The sequence below is a fragment of the Schistocerca gregaria genome, chromosome 3 (assembly GCF_023897955.1).
Source record: "Schistocerca gregaria isolate iqSchGreg1 chromosome 3, iqSchGreg1.2, whole genome shotgun sequence".
Lineage (NCBI taxonomy): Eukaryota > Metazoa > Arthropoda > Insecta > Orthoptera > Acrididae > Schistocerca > Schistocerca gregaria.
In genome coordinates, this window is record NC_064922.1 from 612,235,828 (window position 1) to 612,254,710 (window position 18,883).

General features: G+C 41.3%; 1 protein-coding gene across 3 annotated transcripts in view; it reads right to left on the reverse strand.

Moving 5' to 3' along the window:
• The window catches only part of LOC126356192 (MOB kinase activator-like 2), a 349,077-nt gene that overhangs the window by 55,686 nt on the left and 274,508 nt on the right, over positions 1 to 18,883 (reverse strand). For all 3 annotated transcript variants that reach the window (XM_050006976.1, XM_050006975.1, XM_050006974.1), the window contains exons 2-3: positions 1,532 to 1,695; positions 1,160 to 1,256 (exon numbers count right to left, since the gene is read on the reverse strand). In XM_050006976.1, the coding sequence (XP_049862933.1) occupies positions 1,160 to 1,256; positions 1,532 to 1,695 (261 nt within the window). The remainder of the gene's footprint in view (positions 1 to 1,159; positions 1,257 to 1,531; positions 1,696 to 18,883) is intronic.

Consider the following 18,883-nt stretch of genomic DNA (forward strand, 5'->3'; position numbering starts at 1 on the left):
ATATGGTAAGGACGCTATTAGTGACAGAACATGTCGTGGGTGGTTTCAATGCTTCAAAAACAGTGCCTTTAAAGTCGTAGACTGGCATAGTGGTGGAAGAGAGAATATTTTTGTCTTTAAAGTCGTAGACCGGCATAGTGGTGGAAGAGAGAATATTTTCGAAGGTGCAGAATTGGAAACATTGCTGAGTGAAGACTCGCATCAAACTCAAGAAGAATAGGCATGATTAGTGGGAGTGACACAGAAAGCCATTTCAAAACGTCTCAAGGCTATGGGCACGATTCAGAAAGAAGGAACTTTGGTCCCATGTGAGCTGAAACCAAGAGACATTGAACGGCGTTTGTGTGTTTGTGAACAGTTTGTTTCAGAGGCCAAAACGGAAGGGATTTCTGCATCGCATTATGACCGGGAACGAAAAATAGGTTCATTTCGGTAACACTAAATGCAAAAAATCATGGGGATATCTGGCCATGCTTCCATGTCGACGGCCAAACTGAATATTCATGGCTCCAAGATCGTGCTATGCATTTGGTGGGACCAACTCGGCGTCCTATGAGGTGTTAAAACCAAGTGAAACAATCACAGGTGCTCGTTATCAAATTCAATTAATGCATTTGAGCAGAGCATTAAAAGACAAATGGCTGTGATACAGCAAAGGACATGATAAAGTGATTTTGCAGCATGACAACGCTCAAACCTACATTGCAAAACAGGTCAAAAAGTACTTGGAAACGTTAAAACGGAAGTCCTACCCCACCCGCTGTATCCTCCACACACTGCTCCCTCTGACTATCACCTATTTAGATCAATGGTGCATGACCTGGCTGACTAACACTTCTGATCTCATGAAGAAGTCACAAATTGGATCGATTCGTGGATCGCTTCAAAAGATGAACAAGGATTCATACGCTGCCCGAAAGAAGGGGGAAAATAGTGGCCAGCAATGGAAAACAGTTTGCATGATTCACGTGAAACAAATTTGTTCCACTAAAGCCTAAAATGTAGGGAGAAAAAATGGCGGAAGCAAAGTTGTGCAGCTTGTATACACTTTTATAAAGCTTTGGTTGTCAGGTAAGGTGTTAGTCAAATAACAACCAATGTGTCAAGAATTTTCAGTGTTCAAAGATGTAAGTATCATCTGAGGCATTCATCAGCTTACCTGTAACCTGGACCAGTCATGTCTGGACATCCAGACATTGTACAAAATTCTGATATTGTCCCATATAAAAGATTTATATGATCAAAAAATGCAATAGCTGAAACAAAGTAGAACAGATACTTACAACACCCATACTTTGAGGTATTCAAAAATTATTAATAACATAATTATTTGTGAAATACAAGTAGCTTGCTTAATCAGTTTGGAGATGATAATATAAAATCTACACTGGATAATTTTGCTTCCACATACAAAAAGTAAATTTGAAATTATTTTATATTTGATAAGGAAATTTCAAACACTAGATAAACTTCAAAATATTTTTATGATAGCAGTTGTGTCTACTGTCATCTAAAACAGATTACAACTTACTATGGGAAGCTAGCCATTCATTGTAGTCTACTCCTGCTGGTAGGTCCACCAAGACTCTCAGATCAATATCAGGTAACTTTCGCTCAAGGAGCGCTTCTTCGAGGTAAAGTTTTGGATCATCTGCACTAGGGGTTGATGGTTCTTTATCTTTCCGACGGGCTTTCCTGTAACACAGATGACAAAATTTTAAATATCTGATGGCAGTACAGAGCTCATAAACCAATTCCAAAACTTCGCACACAACAGGAATATGAACATTTATTAGACATAATTTAGAAGAGATGATATAGTGTGTTATCCTATTAACAACCAGAAAAGGCAGCCTTTTATTAAGACTAATCATTTTGATTTTCTTTCATTTTGTTTATGTGTATAATGTGAAACGAAAATTTTAAAGAATTTAAATGTGACAAAACAATAATATACTGATAATCAAAATATCCACGGGTGTACTGCCGGTCTATAGTGTCCAACTGGCACAATATTTCGGCGATCAAACATGTCACCATCATCAGATGAACTGACGGACTGAGCTCCTGTGAACGTGCCGGCACGGAGATACGTACGTTATGGCGTACACAGGAGCTCAGTCCGTCAGTTCACCTGATGACGGCGACATGTTTGATCGCTGAAATATTGTGCCTGTTGGACACTATAGACCGGCAGTACACCCGTGGATATTTTGATTATCAAATACGCCGGGAGAAACTCAAGAATCACAATAATATACTGGTATTTTGTTGTACCAAGACAAAAATATAGATATCATCATGGGAAAGCGGTTCCAAAAAAATGCTTCAATATTTTAAAAATAGCAGCAGTTACAACACAAAACAGTAAAAAATGAAAAGTACTGATGGGCCAATGGTTCACTTAACATCTTACTGTATCGACCAGCTGGCCTGGCCAGTAGCAGACTATAAGTACCCCTCAACCTTACCCAGATCAAAGGTGAAGGTGGTCATCAGCTTTGAATGCAGAAGATAATCTCACAGACTGATGGTGAATAAAATGGAGGAACTGCCTTCAATCTCTGGGGTTTAACAACTCCCGTTTAGTCACTAGAACTGTGTTATCCAACCTATACCTTTACATATAATCAAGCTATGTGGAAAGTTGTCTATGCAAACACATTATCCCTGTCTCTAACTGTTCAAAGGATTCTGCCAGAGTGCACATATTAGCCTGCACCTCATGCTGCTTTCAAACACACGAATGTGAACTAAATGCTCAAGAATTATAAAGGTAAAAGTTGACAAAGATAACCAACACACAGAAGATCAAGAAATAAGATATCTGTTTATCTCCCTAGGCAATTTGTAAAGGAAAAGCAGTTAAGGCAGGTTAAAACAAACCGATTTTTGACATTGCTTTTGAACCTAATAAGAAAGTTTTCAGTTTAATGGTAATGTTCTGATTCTTTGTTGTGACAACACAAAGCACATCCAGATCTATGCTCATGTACTCCCTACAATAGACAAAACCCATAAAAAAACAGGCCAACATTGGGACGAGAACATCAAGACTTTATTGGATTACTCCAAACTTAAATGGAGAGAAACAGGCTAGTCTTACTGTATAGTATACTCCAGCAGATGAATGAAGAAAATAATGGAAGCCCAGGTACAAAAAAACGCCATGTTCAAATAAACCATTATCTCCAAATAAAAATGTTTTTAAAAAAAACATCAACTGCAACTGAGCTGATTTTGCCAATATCTGACACAAAAAAAATGGGAATACAGCTCATGTGACACATCTGACAAGGTATTGGCATGCAAAACTGATGCCTGGCAATGATTTAAATGATAAAGAAACAGACTTAGACATATTTTGTGAGAGTAGAGAAATATACCTAAGTATTCAAATACATTAAGTAACAGCACTAACAGATTGACTGCCAAATCTTCGATTCATGTTTCCCGTACTTACATTTTGGCAATTTTATGTGCCTTTCCCTGGCAAATCATTGACATTATAGAGCTTAAAATTTGGCATTCAGTTAGTCAATACTCCAATGAAACATTTTGTGGAAGGAATTTTCATTTACTACAATAGTAAAGCATATATGTACGAGAAAAGCCCTTGGATTTGGTACATTTTTTCACAAAAATTTGCAGAGCTATAAAAATCTAGCGACAGAATGTATTAATATTCTGTTCCACTGATATTTGTAATAGTGGTTTATCAAGTTTTGCACAAAAATACTTTAGTTTTGTTCTGACGGGTTTTTCAAGAAAGGAACATTTGTATTTCCCTTGCTGAAAAAACTTCTATTGTTTACAATTAAAAAACATATAACTTCAACAAGCATGAAAGCGCATGTATGTATCCACATAATATTCCGTAACAATGGTGCCAAATTCAGTTACACTGCATTGAAAACTTCGGATTTTATAAGGTTCTTTTGTTTTTAAGTATTGCAATTTCGCAACGTCCCTGCTTCAGAAAAAATATTATAAAGATTAGTTTATAATAATTTCTCATTTGAATACAATTAGCTGTTGCTGCCAGAACGGCAGTTATGTATGCTAAATTTCTCACCCAGTATTCCCAGAAATTACTTCCTACTACAGTTTATATTAGCAGTAAATAAAATTTCGCCCTTTGTTGTTGCACTTTTAATGGCCAGGCGGATGTGTGACGTGACGGGTACAGTAGTCGGCTGCGTGCAGCCGAGAGAGACAGAGCGGCGCCCTGAGACTCCCGCGCGAGTGCGCAGGAAAAGATAAAGCCTGCCGCTCCACGCCGATACCCGCAATCTCCGCATGCGCCGCGGCGTTCCCACGCGCGAGACCCGTCCTTACCACGTGGGCGCACCGCTCGTGTAGCGCCGTGAAAAAGCTTGCACCAGCAAACGTTCTCACTCTGCCAACGTTTATCCACGGTGTACGCTTGTGGCATTCTTGAAATTTGCACTAAATGAACTTAATAGTATGAAAATGGTTGAGTGAGTGTCACAAGCTCACTGGACGAAATATTAGTCACTCCGGCTAAAAAAAAGAGCACGATTGCCTTGGGACGCTGCAGATAGGTAGTGAAGAACTGATATCGGGAGATCACTCCATAGCTCACGTAATTCTTGGCAGAAAATGGTATGTATGTGCCAGCTGGTTGTATGGAATCAGCGCAGCAAAATGGTTCGACGAGGAGACGTGTCGTACCAATACGAAGGAATAAGCGTGTTTCGACAGTTCTACGACCACACTGTGAATGGAGTTGCGCGACTGTTGGGCGTATCAACGCCAGCTATCCAACGTATCTATGAGGTATGTCGTACGCGTGGTATCCATGTTACACTGCGTAAGAACGGTGGTCTTAAAAAGAACCTGGCTAAGAAGGATCGGAGGTGATTTTCACTCTTTTAAATGACAATCAGTTTCATGTCCGACAGAAACTGCCGATGTCTGTGAACGCAGACCCATCTCAACCTGTTTCCAAGATATGCTGCGTTTCATTTGAACAAGCAACTTCGAAGTTCCCGCAATCCGTGTTTCACATTATTATTACACACACTACTTTATTATACACAATACTGAAGAAGCCAATATCCAAGATAACCAAACGGTACCTCTAAACGCTGCAGCATGGGAGCAGACACAACCACAACACGCTCTAATAACGCAGAAAGGACACCTTGGGTGACAACAAGCAAGAGCACACGTGGCGATTACATCATCTTGCGTGCGAGGCTTACCTTAAACTGTGGCGGTACTCGTGTACAAGGTTTGTTCAGATGGGCTCCAATAGCAGCATTCGACAAGACACTAACGCCTCAGCGCTCTTGGGTGGTGTCCAAGTGGTTCCACGGACATAGGGCTCGTAGATGATCCCGAAGTCACCTGACGTAAGTGTTACACAACACATCTGGCACGCTCCCGCGAGGAACGTCCGTGTCTTGGCCCTCTTCTGATCAATGACCGTAAGCTGTCGGTTGTTAGTGAGAGATCAATCTCTTCCGCCTTCAGGTCGGAAGCGAATGCTACGTCTTACTAGGAAAGTATATCTAATTCATTATTCATCAATGTACAGTATTATCCACAACTCTTACTTTAGGGGTTAATGAAAATTCCTAATGACAATGAAGTAATCTTGCCTAAGAATGTCTGGAGAGGGAAAAATTAACCTTTAGTTCTGCATTACGCACCTTTCATTACGGCATCACGCACGAAAACTATCTGGTACTGCAGTGCTGTAGTCTTCAATCATGTTAAGACAGCAGAGCTGGGAGTTCCGAGTCGGTAGCGGCGAGAAAGCCGACCGCCTCTTAACGTAATATCTGCTGTAAGAATGATACGTGATCTGAGGCATCCCGGCGTAAATGCTACTTCCATGGTTCTCGGGAGTACTGTCGGATCCGATACACGGACATCCACAATATTTCGGCACACAACCGTTCCGTCATCATCAGGTGGTGCTGATGGAATGAGTTGTTTGCTGCTGATCCAGAGTTCCAGGCCTAGCTGGCCACGCCCCGTGCCCGGTTGTGGGTTCTTTTTAATTGTGGAATGTTTTTATTTTTCTGCGTAATTTACGAAACAGTAGTTGTAGCATTGCATCCAAAGCGTTGCTAATCCATCATGGGGCGCCGCGAATGATCGTAAAATAAACAAACGAAGTCAAAAGTCAACTGAAGTGACATAAGCTACAACGTATTCGCGAATAAATGTTTTCGAATTTATTAACGTCTTGCCATCTTGCCCCATGTTTTCATTTCAACGGCGTCCTGAACTGGTTTAACAATAAATCAAGATCCTTACATCATCTTCAAAAAGCACCTGTGTTTAAGAACTTGATATTATTGAGCTCTAATGTAGTGACAATTGTGGGATCGGTTTCTTCTTTGTGTTCTGTTTAATTGCTTTTATTGTTTTGTTATCACTGCTGTGTGACAGTTTTCTCTTCAGCTTTAGTTGTGATGGCGTTCATAAACTGGTTTGTATCAACGTGTGGCGGACAAAACCTCACATTATTGTGTAGGAATAACTTCAGATACTTTGACACCTCAGTAAAAATGAATTTTTTGGAGGACATCACATTTCCGCTGTTGACTGTAACGTTTTATTTTTCAATAAGCAATTTCAATTTCCGCAGTTACGCCGTTGTCAAGTGCTTAAAACAGTGCCGTAGCGGCGTAAGTAGAACATATCTGGGCCATTACAGAACAGTCTGGAACCGTGGTCGCAGGTTCGAATCCTGCCTCGGGCATGGATGTGTGTGATGTCCTTAGGTTAGTTAGGTTCAAGTAGTTCTAAGTTCTAGGGGACTAAAGACCACAGCAGTTGAGTTCCATAGTGCTCAGAGCCATTTGAGCCATTACAGAACAAGAGATATTCGAGTCAGTTGTCAAGAAAGGCTGACTGATATGATTTCTATTTAAATGTCAGATTACGATGCAACTCAGGCTCTCTTGACAACGCCCATGAGTATATCTACATTTGTGTAATGACCGGATATGTCAGATTTATGTTAACAAGGAGAACACGGCAAGTGGCACTACCCTACTATCCAGAAACTTTGTACAATAGAAGAGGAGCCAAAATCAGCGTACACATGTGTCGGCTTATCCGTTGATATTCCACCGTTTCTCACAAACGATTGCCAAAGTTTTCGACACAATTAAGATGCCCTTTAGCGCTGCCGCTGTGGTCGAGCAGTTCTGGGCGCTTCAGTCAGGAACCGAGCTGCTGCTACGGTCGCAGGTTTGAATCCTGCCTCGGGCATGAATGTGTGTGATGACCTTAAATTAGTTAGGTTTAAGTAGTTCTAAGTCTAGGGGACTGATAACTTCAGATGTTAAGTCCCATAGTACTTAGAGCCATTCGAACCATTTGAGCTTCTGCATACTGCACGATTATTGTTTTGAGCTTCTGCATACTGCACGATTACTGTTTTTATTTATTTTATTTTTGTCATTTATCTATCCATGTCCGTATTAGGCTACTACACGAATGTTTCTTATTCCCTTAGCAGGTAAAAAGCCGTTATGTTAACTGGTGCATTTCTTATATAGACATCAAAAAAGTTTTGCGTCACTCCGGTTCCCAAAACTCCTGAAGATAGACGCTGACTGCGGATACTGTGCCACAGACACAGTCGCTCTGACTATTCAGATATGTCACTAAACCCGCCCAAAGATGTAAAAAAACCATGCATGCTTATTAGACGGAGACGGAGTCCGATAACTGATCAGTTCCAGTCATTCCACCATGAAGGAGGTATACGGCTCGTGTTGTTTGTAGTTCAACCATGCCTAGAAGGTCAACACCGCGGTTCGATCGCGTCCGCAGTGTTACTGTGTGCCAGGAAGGGCTCTCAACAAGGGAAGTGTCCAGCGTCTCGGAGTGAACCAACGCGATGTTGTTCGGACATGGAGGAGATACAGAGAGACAGGAACCGTCAATGACATGCCTTGCTCAGGCCGCCCAAGGGCTACTACCGCAGTGGATGATCGCTACCTACGGATTATGGCTCGGAGGAACCCTGACAGCAACGCCACATACGCTTTTGGCCAGACAATCGTCGGAGACGTGTTTGGAGGCAACCCGGTCAGGCTGAACGCCTTAGACACACTGTCCATCGAGTGTAGAAAGGCGGAGGTTTTCTGCTGTTTTGGGGTGGCATTGTGTGGGGCCAACGTACTCCGCTGGTGGTCATGGAAGGCACCGTAACGGCTGTACAATACGTGTATGCCATCCTTCGACCAATAGTGCAACCATATCGGCAGCATATTGGCGAGGCATTCTTCTTCATGGACGGCAATTTGCGCCACCATCGTACACATCTTGTGAATGACTTCCTTCGGGATAACGACATCGCTTGACTAGAATGGCCATTATGTTCTCCAGACAACCCTATCGAACATGCTTAGGATAGATTGAAAAGTGTTGTTTATAGACGTGACGCACCAATCACTGTGAGGGATCCACGCCGAATCGCCGTTGAGGAGTGGGACAATCTGGACAAACAGTGCCTTGATGAACTTGTGGGTAGTATGCCACGACAAATACTGGTATGCATCAATGCAAGAGGACGTGCTACTGGGTATTACAGGCGCCGGTGTCTACAGCAATTTGGACCACCACCTCTGAAGCTCTTGCTGTATGGTGGTAAAACAGGCAATTTGTGGTTTTCGTGAGGCAATAAAAAGGGCGGAAATGCTGTTTCTATTGATCTCTATTGCATTTTTCTGTACAGGTTCCGGAACTCTCTAAACCGAGATGCTGCAAAACTTTTTTTGTGTGTGTATAATGTGTGTGCGGTGTGGTATTTCCAGGAATTAAAATCTTTTTAACTTCTCATATTATTACATTTCATTCTCAATTCAATTCGTAGTTCTTATATTTTATTTCGATGTTTATTCATTAGGAGGATTTGATGCATTCCCTTGAATGATAGAGATCGTAGACACATTCGAAACATAGAAATGTCGAACACCACGTATGTAGCGCGAAAGCAGGTTTGCCACAGCGACGATTCTCCGTATAAATCTCGCTCGGGAAAGAAACGTCGTTAACGTTGTTGAAGATTTTATGCGTTGGCAATAATTTCGCGGGAAACTACGCATAACGGATCACTTGCAATTGAATCAAGAAACACTACAGGGATTTCACTGGAAAACAAACAACTTTTTTCCATTTTTTAAAATTAATTCACCAAACATACAATTAAGAGACGAATAATGACAAGGTAATTTCAATATACACTGGAAAGCATTCGTGAAGTAATCTCCTACGGACACGAGCAGATAAATGTAAAACAAAATTCAAAATAATAATCAGATTTCGAACACGGGGAGCAAAACTGTAAACGCGACGCTAGCCACTGTGCCACCGCTTCAGCTGACCTAATAAATTGCTAAAATGCACGTCCAGTAACTCGTAAAATTTGACCGTCGTTTTCTCATAAACGATCGAATATCTACAGGTAAGCCGGTACACATGTTCACTTATTTTGACCCCCTCTTCCACTGAGCAAATTTTCTGGGAAATTGGGTTATGACACTTGTGTTCGCCTCGTAAGAAACCTTTTTAAGCACTTAACATTGGTCTAAGGTAAGCGTCGAAATTGAAGAAGGGGAAAAAATATAATAAGCTTACTGCTAACGCCGGAAAGATTATATCCTTCAAAATTAATTTTGTAGACATATGAAGTTTTTCGGAAATATGTCTTCTGTTATTTTTAGCAATTTCGTGCTCCTAAAAATAAATGTTAACTGCCACTAAAAATATATGTAGGTTACAAGATAACTGTAGCAAATCAGTCTTGTAACTTGATGTTTCGAATCCGAGTCTTTAGGAAACCTAAAGAATGACAACGTTACTGCTGCAATGCCTTGTATTCCGTAAGCTCCCTTTTGTAAAAACTATTACAAATCAATATAAACGATACTAGCCGCATAAAGAGGATGTCGCATTCAACACCGTCGCACTGCTGTCGGAGTGTGGGAGTAGGCCCGCGGACAGGAGAGCCCGCTGTCGCTGCTACCCGAGCACAGGGCCCGCAGCGGGGCAGCTGCTGAAACGCGAACCGACCAGCCAGCTGTCCGGGCCGCCTAGTGCCGCCTTTGTAAGCTTTCACGCATCAGCTGCGTCCCAAGGACTCTGGCGAGTGCCTTTCAGCAAACGCACACGCTGGCTAGGAAAACACTGCCTTCCTCCACCGTCTGCAAACCAACGCCACAAATACAGGCCAGCGCGACACAACGGCGTACATCGCAACGTTTCTGTCAACAGTTAGTTGTGCATGAGCAGCAGCCATTATAGTTCGTTAAATGGTTCATTTTTTGTTTATATAAACATGACAGCTGGAGGAATGTACGCGACTGGTCTTATGAAACCCGTCACATTTCCAATCCCGTGTACCAATCACTTCATCTCAGAGTAGTATTTACGCCCTCCTTAAGCCTCGAGGAATACGAGTCGCGGTACAAGTTTCAGGGGAGTTATATGACATTTCCCACAACTATCGGGATACGAAAGTCACAAGTCTCACGTTCCCCATCAAAATAGGGAACATGAGACAATGTTACGGCGTTTCTTTGTAGTGTGTATTTTTTCAGAGTCAGTTCCTACTTCCCTGCCGAGGAGAAAACATTAAAAATAATTTATGATATCAGTCCCTTTCATGTCTTTGGCATGTGACACGCCAATACTACAAAAACGGAACCATATGTCACAAAACGACACGGAAAAAATACACAATTTAAAATCAGAAATCTGGAGAGAACATAAAAATCTGTCCGAGTAAAACAAAGTGGTTCTCCGAAAAAGTCAGACTGGTTTGGTAGCTACCTCTTTACAATTTTTACCAGAAGGCATGGAATCCAGAAAAGTCGGTATATAGAATGCGATGAAGTTACTCTCAATCAAGTATTGCGTTTTATTTAATTTCACAATTTATACAGGGCGGTACACAGCCTTTTGCCTGTGCTATAATGAGAAATATTAATTATAGATGTACACAAATGTACGTACTCTTTCTAATTCTGATTAAACGTATCATATTCAGTATATTAATATCCCCTCATTCGCATAATAAAATCCCATGTCACATAATTTTGTAGCGTCATTGTTGTTTATCTGATCTTTGCCGCTTGGTTCCAGTTATAACCTGTTTATTTTAACACTTGCTGATTTGTGTAGTGTGACAAACTCCGGAGGTGTGGACGCGCGACTTTGTAAAGGGACTGTCGCGACACAATGGATCGGAAACGTCCGTATATAATGCCGCACGATTTCCGTCGGAAGGTGTGTAAGAGGCTTTAGTTGATTTTCCTATATATTACAGTTTATGTCTTCCGTTACAATTTTCGCCTATTACGCCTGCTCCTAGAATAGTGTAAGTTATTACTTGACATTTTAACACATGTCAAAAAAATGGTTCAAATGGATCTGAGCACTATGGGACTTAACATCTGTGGTCATCAGTCCCCTAGAACTTAGAACTACTTAAACCAACTAACCTAAGGACATCACACACATCCATGCCCGAGGCAGGATTCGAACCTGCGACCGTAGCAGTCGCGCGGTTCCGGACTGAGCGCCTAGAACCGCTAGACCACTGCTGCAGGCTAAACACATGTCCTATCCAGTCTCATTGCGGGAGTATTTATCATCAAAACGTGGGCGAAGAATTCATCTCTTGAGTACAGAGTAAATAGATACTTCCAGTTCGATACGAACAGCCATCGATTGGGCAATATTCGAGCAGACTCCTAGTTTCTAGCCAGTTCAAATAATTTCTTCCACATTATCCTATCACTGACAGATGCCGCGAAAATATTGTTACTGCTTAAACTTCAAATTAAACAGACGGATACTTATGTGCTGTAATAGCCTACAACGAATTTGAGAATGTCTCGAAGAGCATCCTAACTACTTAGGCGCAAATCGTAGCTGCTATAATCGCGATCATAAGTTGCGGAGGCCTCGTTTAATTTCGAAGTCACTACCGGTAGAAGTTATCTAACAATCGACGTTCCACAAGCTTGAAGTCTCGAATATGTTTAGTGTCGCAACTTTATATTGTTCAGAGAGAATCGAAGGCATAAAAGTTTTAACACAAAAGAGCGCATTTTAAGAGTTTTCTTTGGTCAAATTAAAAAAGTTGAACATAAACACAAAAGACAAAATCTGTATGGCATTCGGAAATATCAGATAATGTGATCAGAGTAATTCTTACTAAACTGAGGGTTCTCTCTTTCCTCCATCGCCCCTTAATTTCGTAATCTGCGTCTGTCAGCTTATTCGACTCATATCAAGCCTCGTATTCTGAACAAGAGTGCTAAACATTTTGTACGGGTCCATCTTTGTAGACCTCGGACTTAGGAATACCACTTAACGAACCCTGAGCTGGGCAACTTGTCGATCATGGGGAATGAAGAAAATGCTAATAGTTTGCTACAATTATCATATGTAACATAACCAACTTGTTGAACCCACAATTTCTAAATACATCAAAATTTAATTTTAATATTCTGTTGATAGAAAAATAAAAAGATCTTCTCCTTTTCTTTCGTAATTGTAATGTATGGATCTGACATTTGAAACTGAAACGAATTTTTAAATGAATATCTACAGGCAGGACAAAGTTCAGTTCAAAGTTCAGATGAAAAAACGAGACGAAAATCTCGAAGAAAGTGTCTAACAGTGTATCCCAATCTTTTTGATTCTAAATTGCTGAAACTTTACGTGAAACGCTCTGACTGAACTATCCAGTATTCGCTAATTTAACAGGCAAATGTGTATTTTAAATCACGTATAGTGATTGGGGGAGGAAATTCACACATCTTTCTCTCTCTTCGTTCACATACCGGTAACTCGTGAATTCAGCATACGTCGGGATGAAAGTGTGTACTGAGTCCCTTTGAGATCCTGGCCAGCACTTCAAAATTCCGGGGCAATCCCACCGAAAACTGGATGGGTGATAATGCTTCTTAGACAAGTAAAAGCCACAAGGAATTCTTCCTTACCCCGCCCTCCTCCTCCTCCTCCGCAGATGTATTTTTTCCTATTTAAAACCTAGTGGAGCGATTTTTTTTTTAAGACGGTCGCAATACCAAATGTCAAAAGTACACACCAAACGACACCATACCTCGGTAATCTGAAATACAAGCAACTGTCCGCAACCGCATTGAAAATGTTAATTATGCATGTGTGCAGTTATGACGTCAGTCACCGAAGGGAAGTGAAGAAACAAGAGTTCTCACGCGCTACGCTGTATGTAAATTACTCTGCGACAGGAAACGGCTGAACGGCATTGTCACCTGGCATAGTATCCCCAGCGTGTCAAAAAGATTAAGGACACTTTATGTTTCAGACCCCCTACATCATCTATACTCTTAACAGGCTATCTTTATCCAGCTAGGATCTACATCCGAAGGTTTTACTTTTCTTCAAAATGGTTCAAATGGCTCCGACTACTATGAGACTTAACATCTGAGGCCATCAGTCCCCTAGAACTTAGAACTACTTAAACCTAACCAACCTAAGGACATCACACATATCCATGCCCGAGGCAGGATTCGAACCTGCGACCGTTGCAGTCGCGCGGTTTCGGACTGAGGCGCCTAGAACCGTTCGGCCACCGCAGCCAGCTTATTTTTCTTCAAATTATTGTAAACGTCTCAAACTCCTATTTTTTCGAACTTTTTAATAGCCTTAAGGGCATTTGACGACAATTTACACATACAGCACTCCGTATATAGTGAAGTTTAAAGGACGGTCAGATCTGTTATAAGGGATTATCAAAGTGAGAATGAATTACATAATTTCTTTAGCTTCACGTCATAACAGTTTCATTTGGAAAATAAGCTTATTCACCTACTTCAAAAAATGTTTGTGTCTGTAGAAACAAAAACAATTCAGCAATTAATTTTCGAAAAAAAGATTATCACCACCACGACTCCTTGGTCATATTGCTACTATATTTTCCCGGAGCGTCCATGTCTTCACCGACCTACTGATCCATACTGCCACGGTTTTTTCCCATCCTACATTTATACGTGCTGTACAGCATGTGTTCATTTTATTCCCCGTTTACCTTATTTCTCCAACGTTCTTTTCTCTCTTCAGCATGTGTCTTTCTTCCTCTAGACTTCACAGCAGTTCCCTTATCACTTCTACCTTGAATTTTTTTTAATTCTAACACTTTCCTTCAGAAAAATTTCTTTCAGCTTCTACTTATTTTCTGTTTTTTACTCTAAAACCCAATGTCCACTTCTAAGCACCAGCTTCTTGTTAATTTCTTTTCCCGGTGATGCCTGAAGGTCCATTTTGTTAACATACTGACGTTCACTGTGTAGCGCAATTATATAACTTGGATTTCTTACCATACGTCGTAGTTCACTGTTCGCGGAACTGCTCCCATAAATGTCCGAATCTAGCAAGCTTGATGTTGGATGGATGGTGATAAGTATAATTTTGCAACATCATGTTCTTTCGTCGTTTATAATGTGTGTATGGCAATTTGCACCTGCGCATTGCCTTGAAGGATATCCTAGTATACAAGCTCTTCGCAAATACAGTTTTATGGTTCATACTGACCAAGTACATTTACAGTTACTTCCAAGGGAGGCCCGCAATAGCAGCATGCTATGTATTCTAAACCTGACAATTTCAACAATGTAGCGCACTGTATTTAGTAGCAGTTAGCCATGCAGCTGTACAGATAACATTCCCGAAATTCTATTTCCAAATGAACCAGAGCCCTAACCAGGACCTTTAATGGCTACATTTGTCGATTTTGGTCGTGTAAGGGCCACGGTTTGAAAGATGTTCTCCTGAAAATGAAAGTCAGATACAGAAGAAAATCTGTCGGAGTTTGAAGAACGATTCAATAAGATAGATTCACGGCACTCTTCTGATTGTATTGGTAGCCATATCTAAGATCATACACGAAAGTATTCACGTCAAAATGGTTTGAATCAGTCGAAGTATTCACGTCAAAATGGTTTGAATCAGTCGATATCATTTCACATAATCCCACTAGACTTACTTGTTACCGGTAACATTTTAACACATTTTCTATAACACATGAACCCCCCCCCCCTGTCCATACCCCCCCCCTCTCTCTCTGTCTCTCTCTCTCTCTCTAATCCGCACAAAAGCTACAGGCTGTGAACTGGTAGGGTAACATTCCGATGCGTACACTGAAGACACTGCTCGTAATCCAAAAGATGATAGCAATCTTGTTTTTAAGCCCGTCTGGCTTAATTTTGGAATTTGCGTTGTATGACTTTAGAGGAGGAAAGCAGTAGCGTCACGCAATCAGCACAGTGATTCGAGAGGACGATCCGCCCTAAACGGTAAGTTTTTGCGCCTCACACACTTTAACCGATGCAATTGTGGGATGGTTGGAGCAATGTAATTCTGTGCGCATCATAATCAGCCACCACACCTTCGTTGCCAGAAAACTGAGAACAGACACCATCACACTACTTTATTCTCAATAATTATACTCCGTTCTTTCGTTCGGACTGTAACCAGTTTTCAATTTTATTCTCTAAGAATGAGTCCCTTTTCTCATTTCGAATCATTCTACTGTGGATAAACCGTTACTTTAATACAGATTGAGTGCTGTTTAGACACCCGTAATAAAAGCTGGTTATTTTACCTAATCCGAAAGATGAGTATCACTGGTAATCTGTTCCCTTTTCCTTTCCTTACCTTACAATAGATTTTGAGAATCAGTTACAAGTACGATGCATCTTCAATGCCTTATTAATTGTATCAGAACTGCACAATATTAGACACCGCATAGGGAGGAGGTGGGGGAGAGGTGGGAGGGGGCACGTCGTAAAGTCTGGGGCCTGGAGCGTCGGCGTTTTAAAATCTAGACCTGATACCCGTCGTGAGTAAATGTGTAAGTAGTTATATCAAGACTTCATCGTTGCGAGTCTAAAGAGCAGCAAATACAGAGCATGGTAATTTTTAAACGTTAAGGGCGAGGTGTTTCGAAAGCACGAAAACATCTCCTGATTCATTCTACAGGCTATTGCAGTTTTCTTTGGGTTTTTTCCCCCTTGTACTTTTGAATGATGTTAGCAGACACCACATTCTGTATTGTTGCGTTTTGCCGACAGGTGTCAGGTAAACCACTACATGATTATGAATTAATGAGTAGGAATCATTGTTCTGCGTAGATGCAACAGCAGTGGCAGCAGTAGAAAGAACAATTAAAAAGACGAGGCTCGTTAAAGCAGTGTAGATGGTATATTCTCTGCAAACAGAGCTAGACGAAGGGGGGTGGCATGACTCACCGACTGCCGTACAGCGGCTTTGTCCCGAATCTCCACGTCATCTTCCCATAAGCCGACGCGCCGGCTCAGTGGTCAGGCTCCGAGGTCAGAGAGCCGATGAACACTATGTGCGTACTCTTCCGACTGTCTGGTTTTGGTTGACGACCGCGGGGCACAACCGGTATCACTCAGTGGTAAACGGGTTTGGTGTTCCTTTGTCTGATGCAGGTGAATGCGCTATCACAAACGAGTTTGCGATATAGCCTGGATTATTTCCGTACAAAGATTATGTACTTAGCAAATCCGTATATGCACCAATGTGCCTTACACAGAGTTCTAAGCGCCTCCACATCGTCCTCGACATCTTGCAGATGCTTCGAAAGGCTTTCTCAATACGTTTTGTGCAATTTTTCATTAGTCTTGTACCTAAACAGGGTTGGTCATGTTCCTAACCACACCCTATCCAGGGGCCACGAAATTTTTACATTCGAGTCAATGCTTCCCATGTCTTCGAGCTGAGGTCTCAACCACAAGTGCAGATGAGAGGTTCCATTTACGTACTCTTCACATAAAATATGGCCGCACTGTTAACGCTATGACATCCTGGCCAATATGAGGAGAGAGGGTTTCCAACCGTTGCACATAATGGAGATGATCAGAAAACCATAATCCTTTTTATGAATGCGTTATACCGCTCATTCATCAGAAAATAAAATTTTTGTGCGAGACATCTGCAAATTGCGCCCACTAAAAAAGGTAAACTACAAGTAGCTGCTGCATGTCGTAGTCAGATAATTCACAAAAAGCGGTCTAAATCCATTCATTTTCAAATACTTCTTAGTGTGTTCGTGAACTGTTGATGGCGGTACTTGAAGTTCAGCTGCTCTTTCCCGAATGGGTGTCACTGGAGACCCTGCTCAACTGTTTGGGCGGCGGCGGTGGTATCCTTTTCCTGTCTAGTTCTCTTAAGTCCAATACAGTGCCTGTCTTTGGCACCGCCTTCACCAAAAGAACGTTTCTCTCCGTCAAGCTAGTTGCTTGACGGCGCAGGGCATTGCTAAAGCAATGTCTGAATATACTCATTATCTCTGTCATTGTTTTCCTTGTTTGTGGACGGTTGCGCACCCTCAAATACGCCACTAATAATTCCTCAACAGGAATTGTAGGTATGAACATCATTGTTCTCGAATTTTGATGAACAATTTAAGAGCAGAAGTATGTATTGTGACACCACAGATAAAATGCCTAGGTGCTTTACATCCATGACATCCGTGGGTGAACAGCACATATTATTCTTACTGGGCTCTCTTTGGTAAGTGCTGGATTACCCCACAAAATTATTACCTAAGACATTATTGAGTGGTTTCCGCTATTAGCAGTTATACCAAGAGCAAAAGTAGCTGAAATTTGAACTGTTTGAGAAATTCAGTAGTATGCTTCTTCCAGCTCAAGTATTCATCAAATTGTACATCTAAAAATTTGAAGCATTGCAGCCTATTTACTACTGACTTCTGCTAATGTGTTTCACTAATTGGTGATATGGCTATTTGTTGTACAGAACTTATATATATATATATATATATATGAGAGAGAGAGAGAGAGAGAGAGAGAGAGAGAGAGAGAGAGAGAGAGAGAGAGAGAGAGAGAGAGAGTGTGTGTGTAAATTTCTACACAAATACCATTTGCCACTTCTTCTGTTGCTTTTCCTCTAATGGGATTTATTGTAACTCTAGTATCGTATGAAAAAATAACGGTTCTGCTTGTTGCGTGTTAAGAGGAAGGTCATTCACATGTACAAGGATAGCAGTGGACTCAAAATTGTAGCCTGTGGGACTCCCTTTGTGACTTCTCCCCAGTCACTAAGATTCTCTACCCTTTCGACATGGTTTGAATTATTCAGCACGAACTTTGTATTCTGTTTGTTCAGTATAATGCAGATCACCTGTGTGTAAAACCATCAGTTCCATAAAACTTTAGTTTTTCTAAGAGAGTAACATGATATATAAAACGAAACGCTTTGGAAAGATAGCAAAACAAGTTGCTGTATTTCATTATTTAAAGCTTCTACTAACTGATGAGTGAAAGTGTAAATAGCATTCTCTGTCGAGCAACCCTTTTGAAATCCAAATTGCGATATGCTAAATTTTTTCACTAAGAGTGAAACTACTGTTGAGTACATTACTTTTGCGAATATTTTGGAAAAACGCGTCAGTAAGGAAAAAAATGGTTCAAATGGCTCTGAGCACTAAGGGATTTAACATCTGAGGTCATCAGTCCCCTAGAACTTAGAACTACTTAAACCTAACTAACCTATGGATATCACACACATCCATGCCCGAGGCAGGATTCGAACCTGCGACCGTAGCGGTCGCGCGATTCCAGACTGAAGCGCCTAGAACCGGTCGACCACTCGGGCCGGCGTCAGTAAGGATGTTGAACGATAATTGTTCAAGTCTGTCTTGTCACATTTCTTGTGAAGAGGCTTAACAATTACATTATTTAACCTGTCTGGAAAATTTCCGTTTGCGAATTGTGCATTGCGTATATCAGTCAGGGCATTACCAATTAAGTTGGAAGGACATCATCTATTAAGTTGGAACAACTTTTCACAA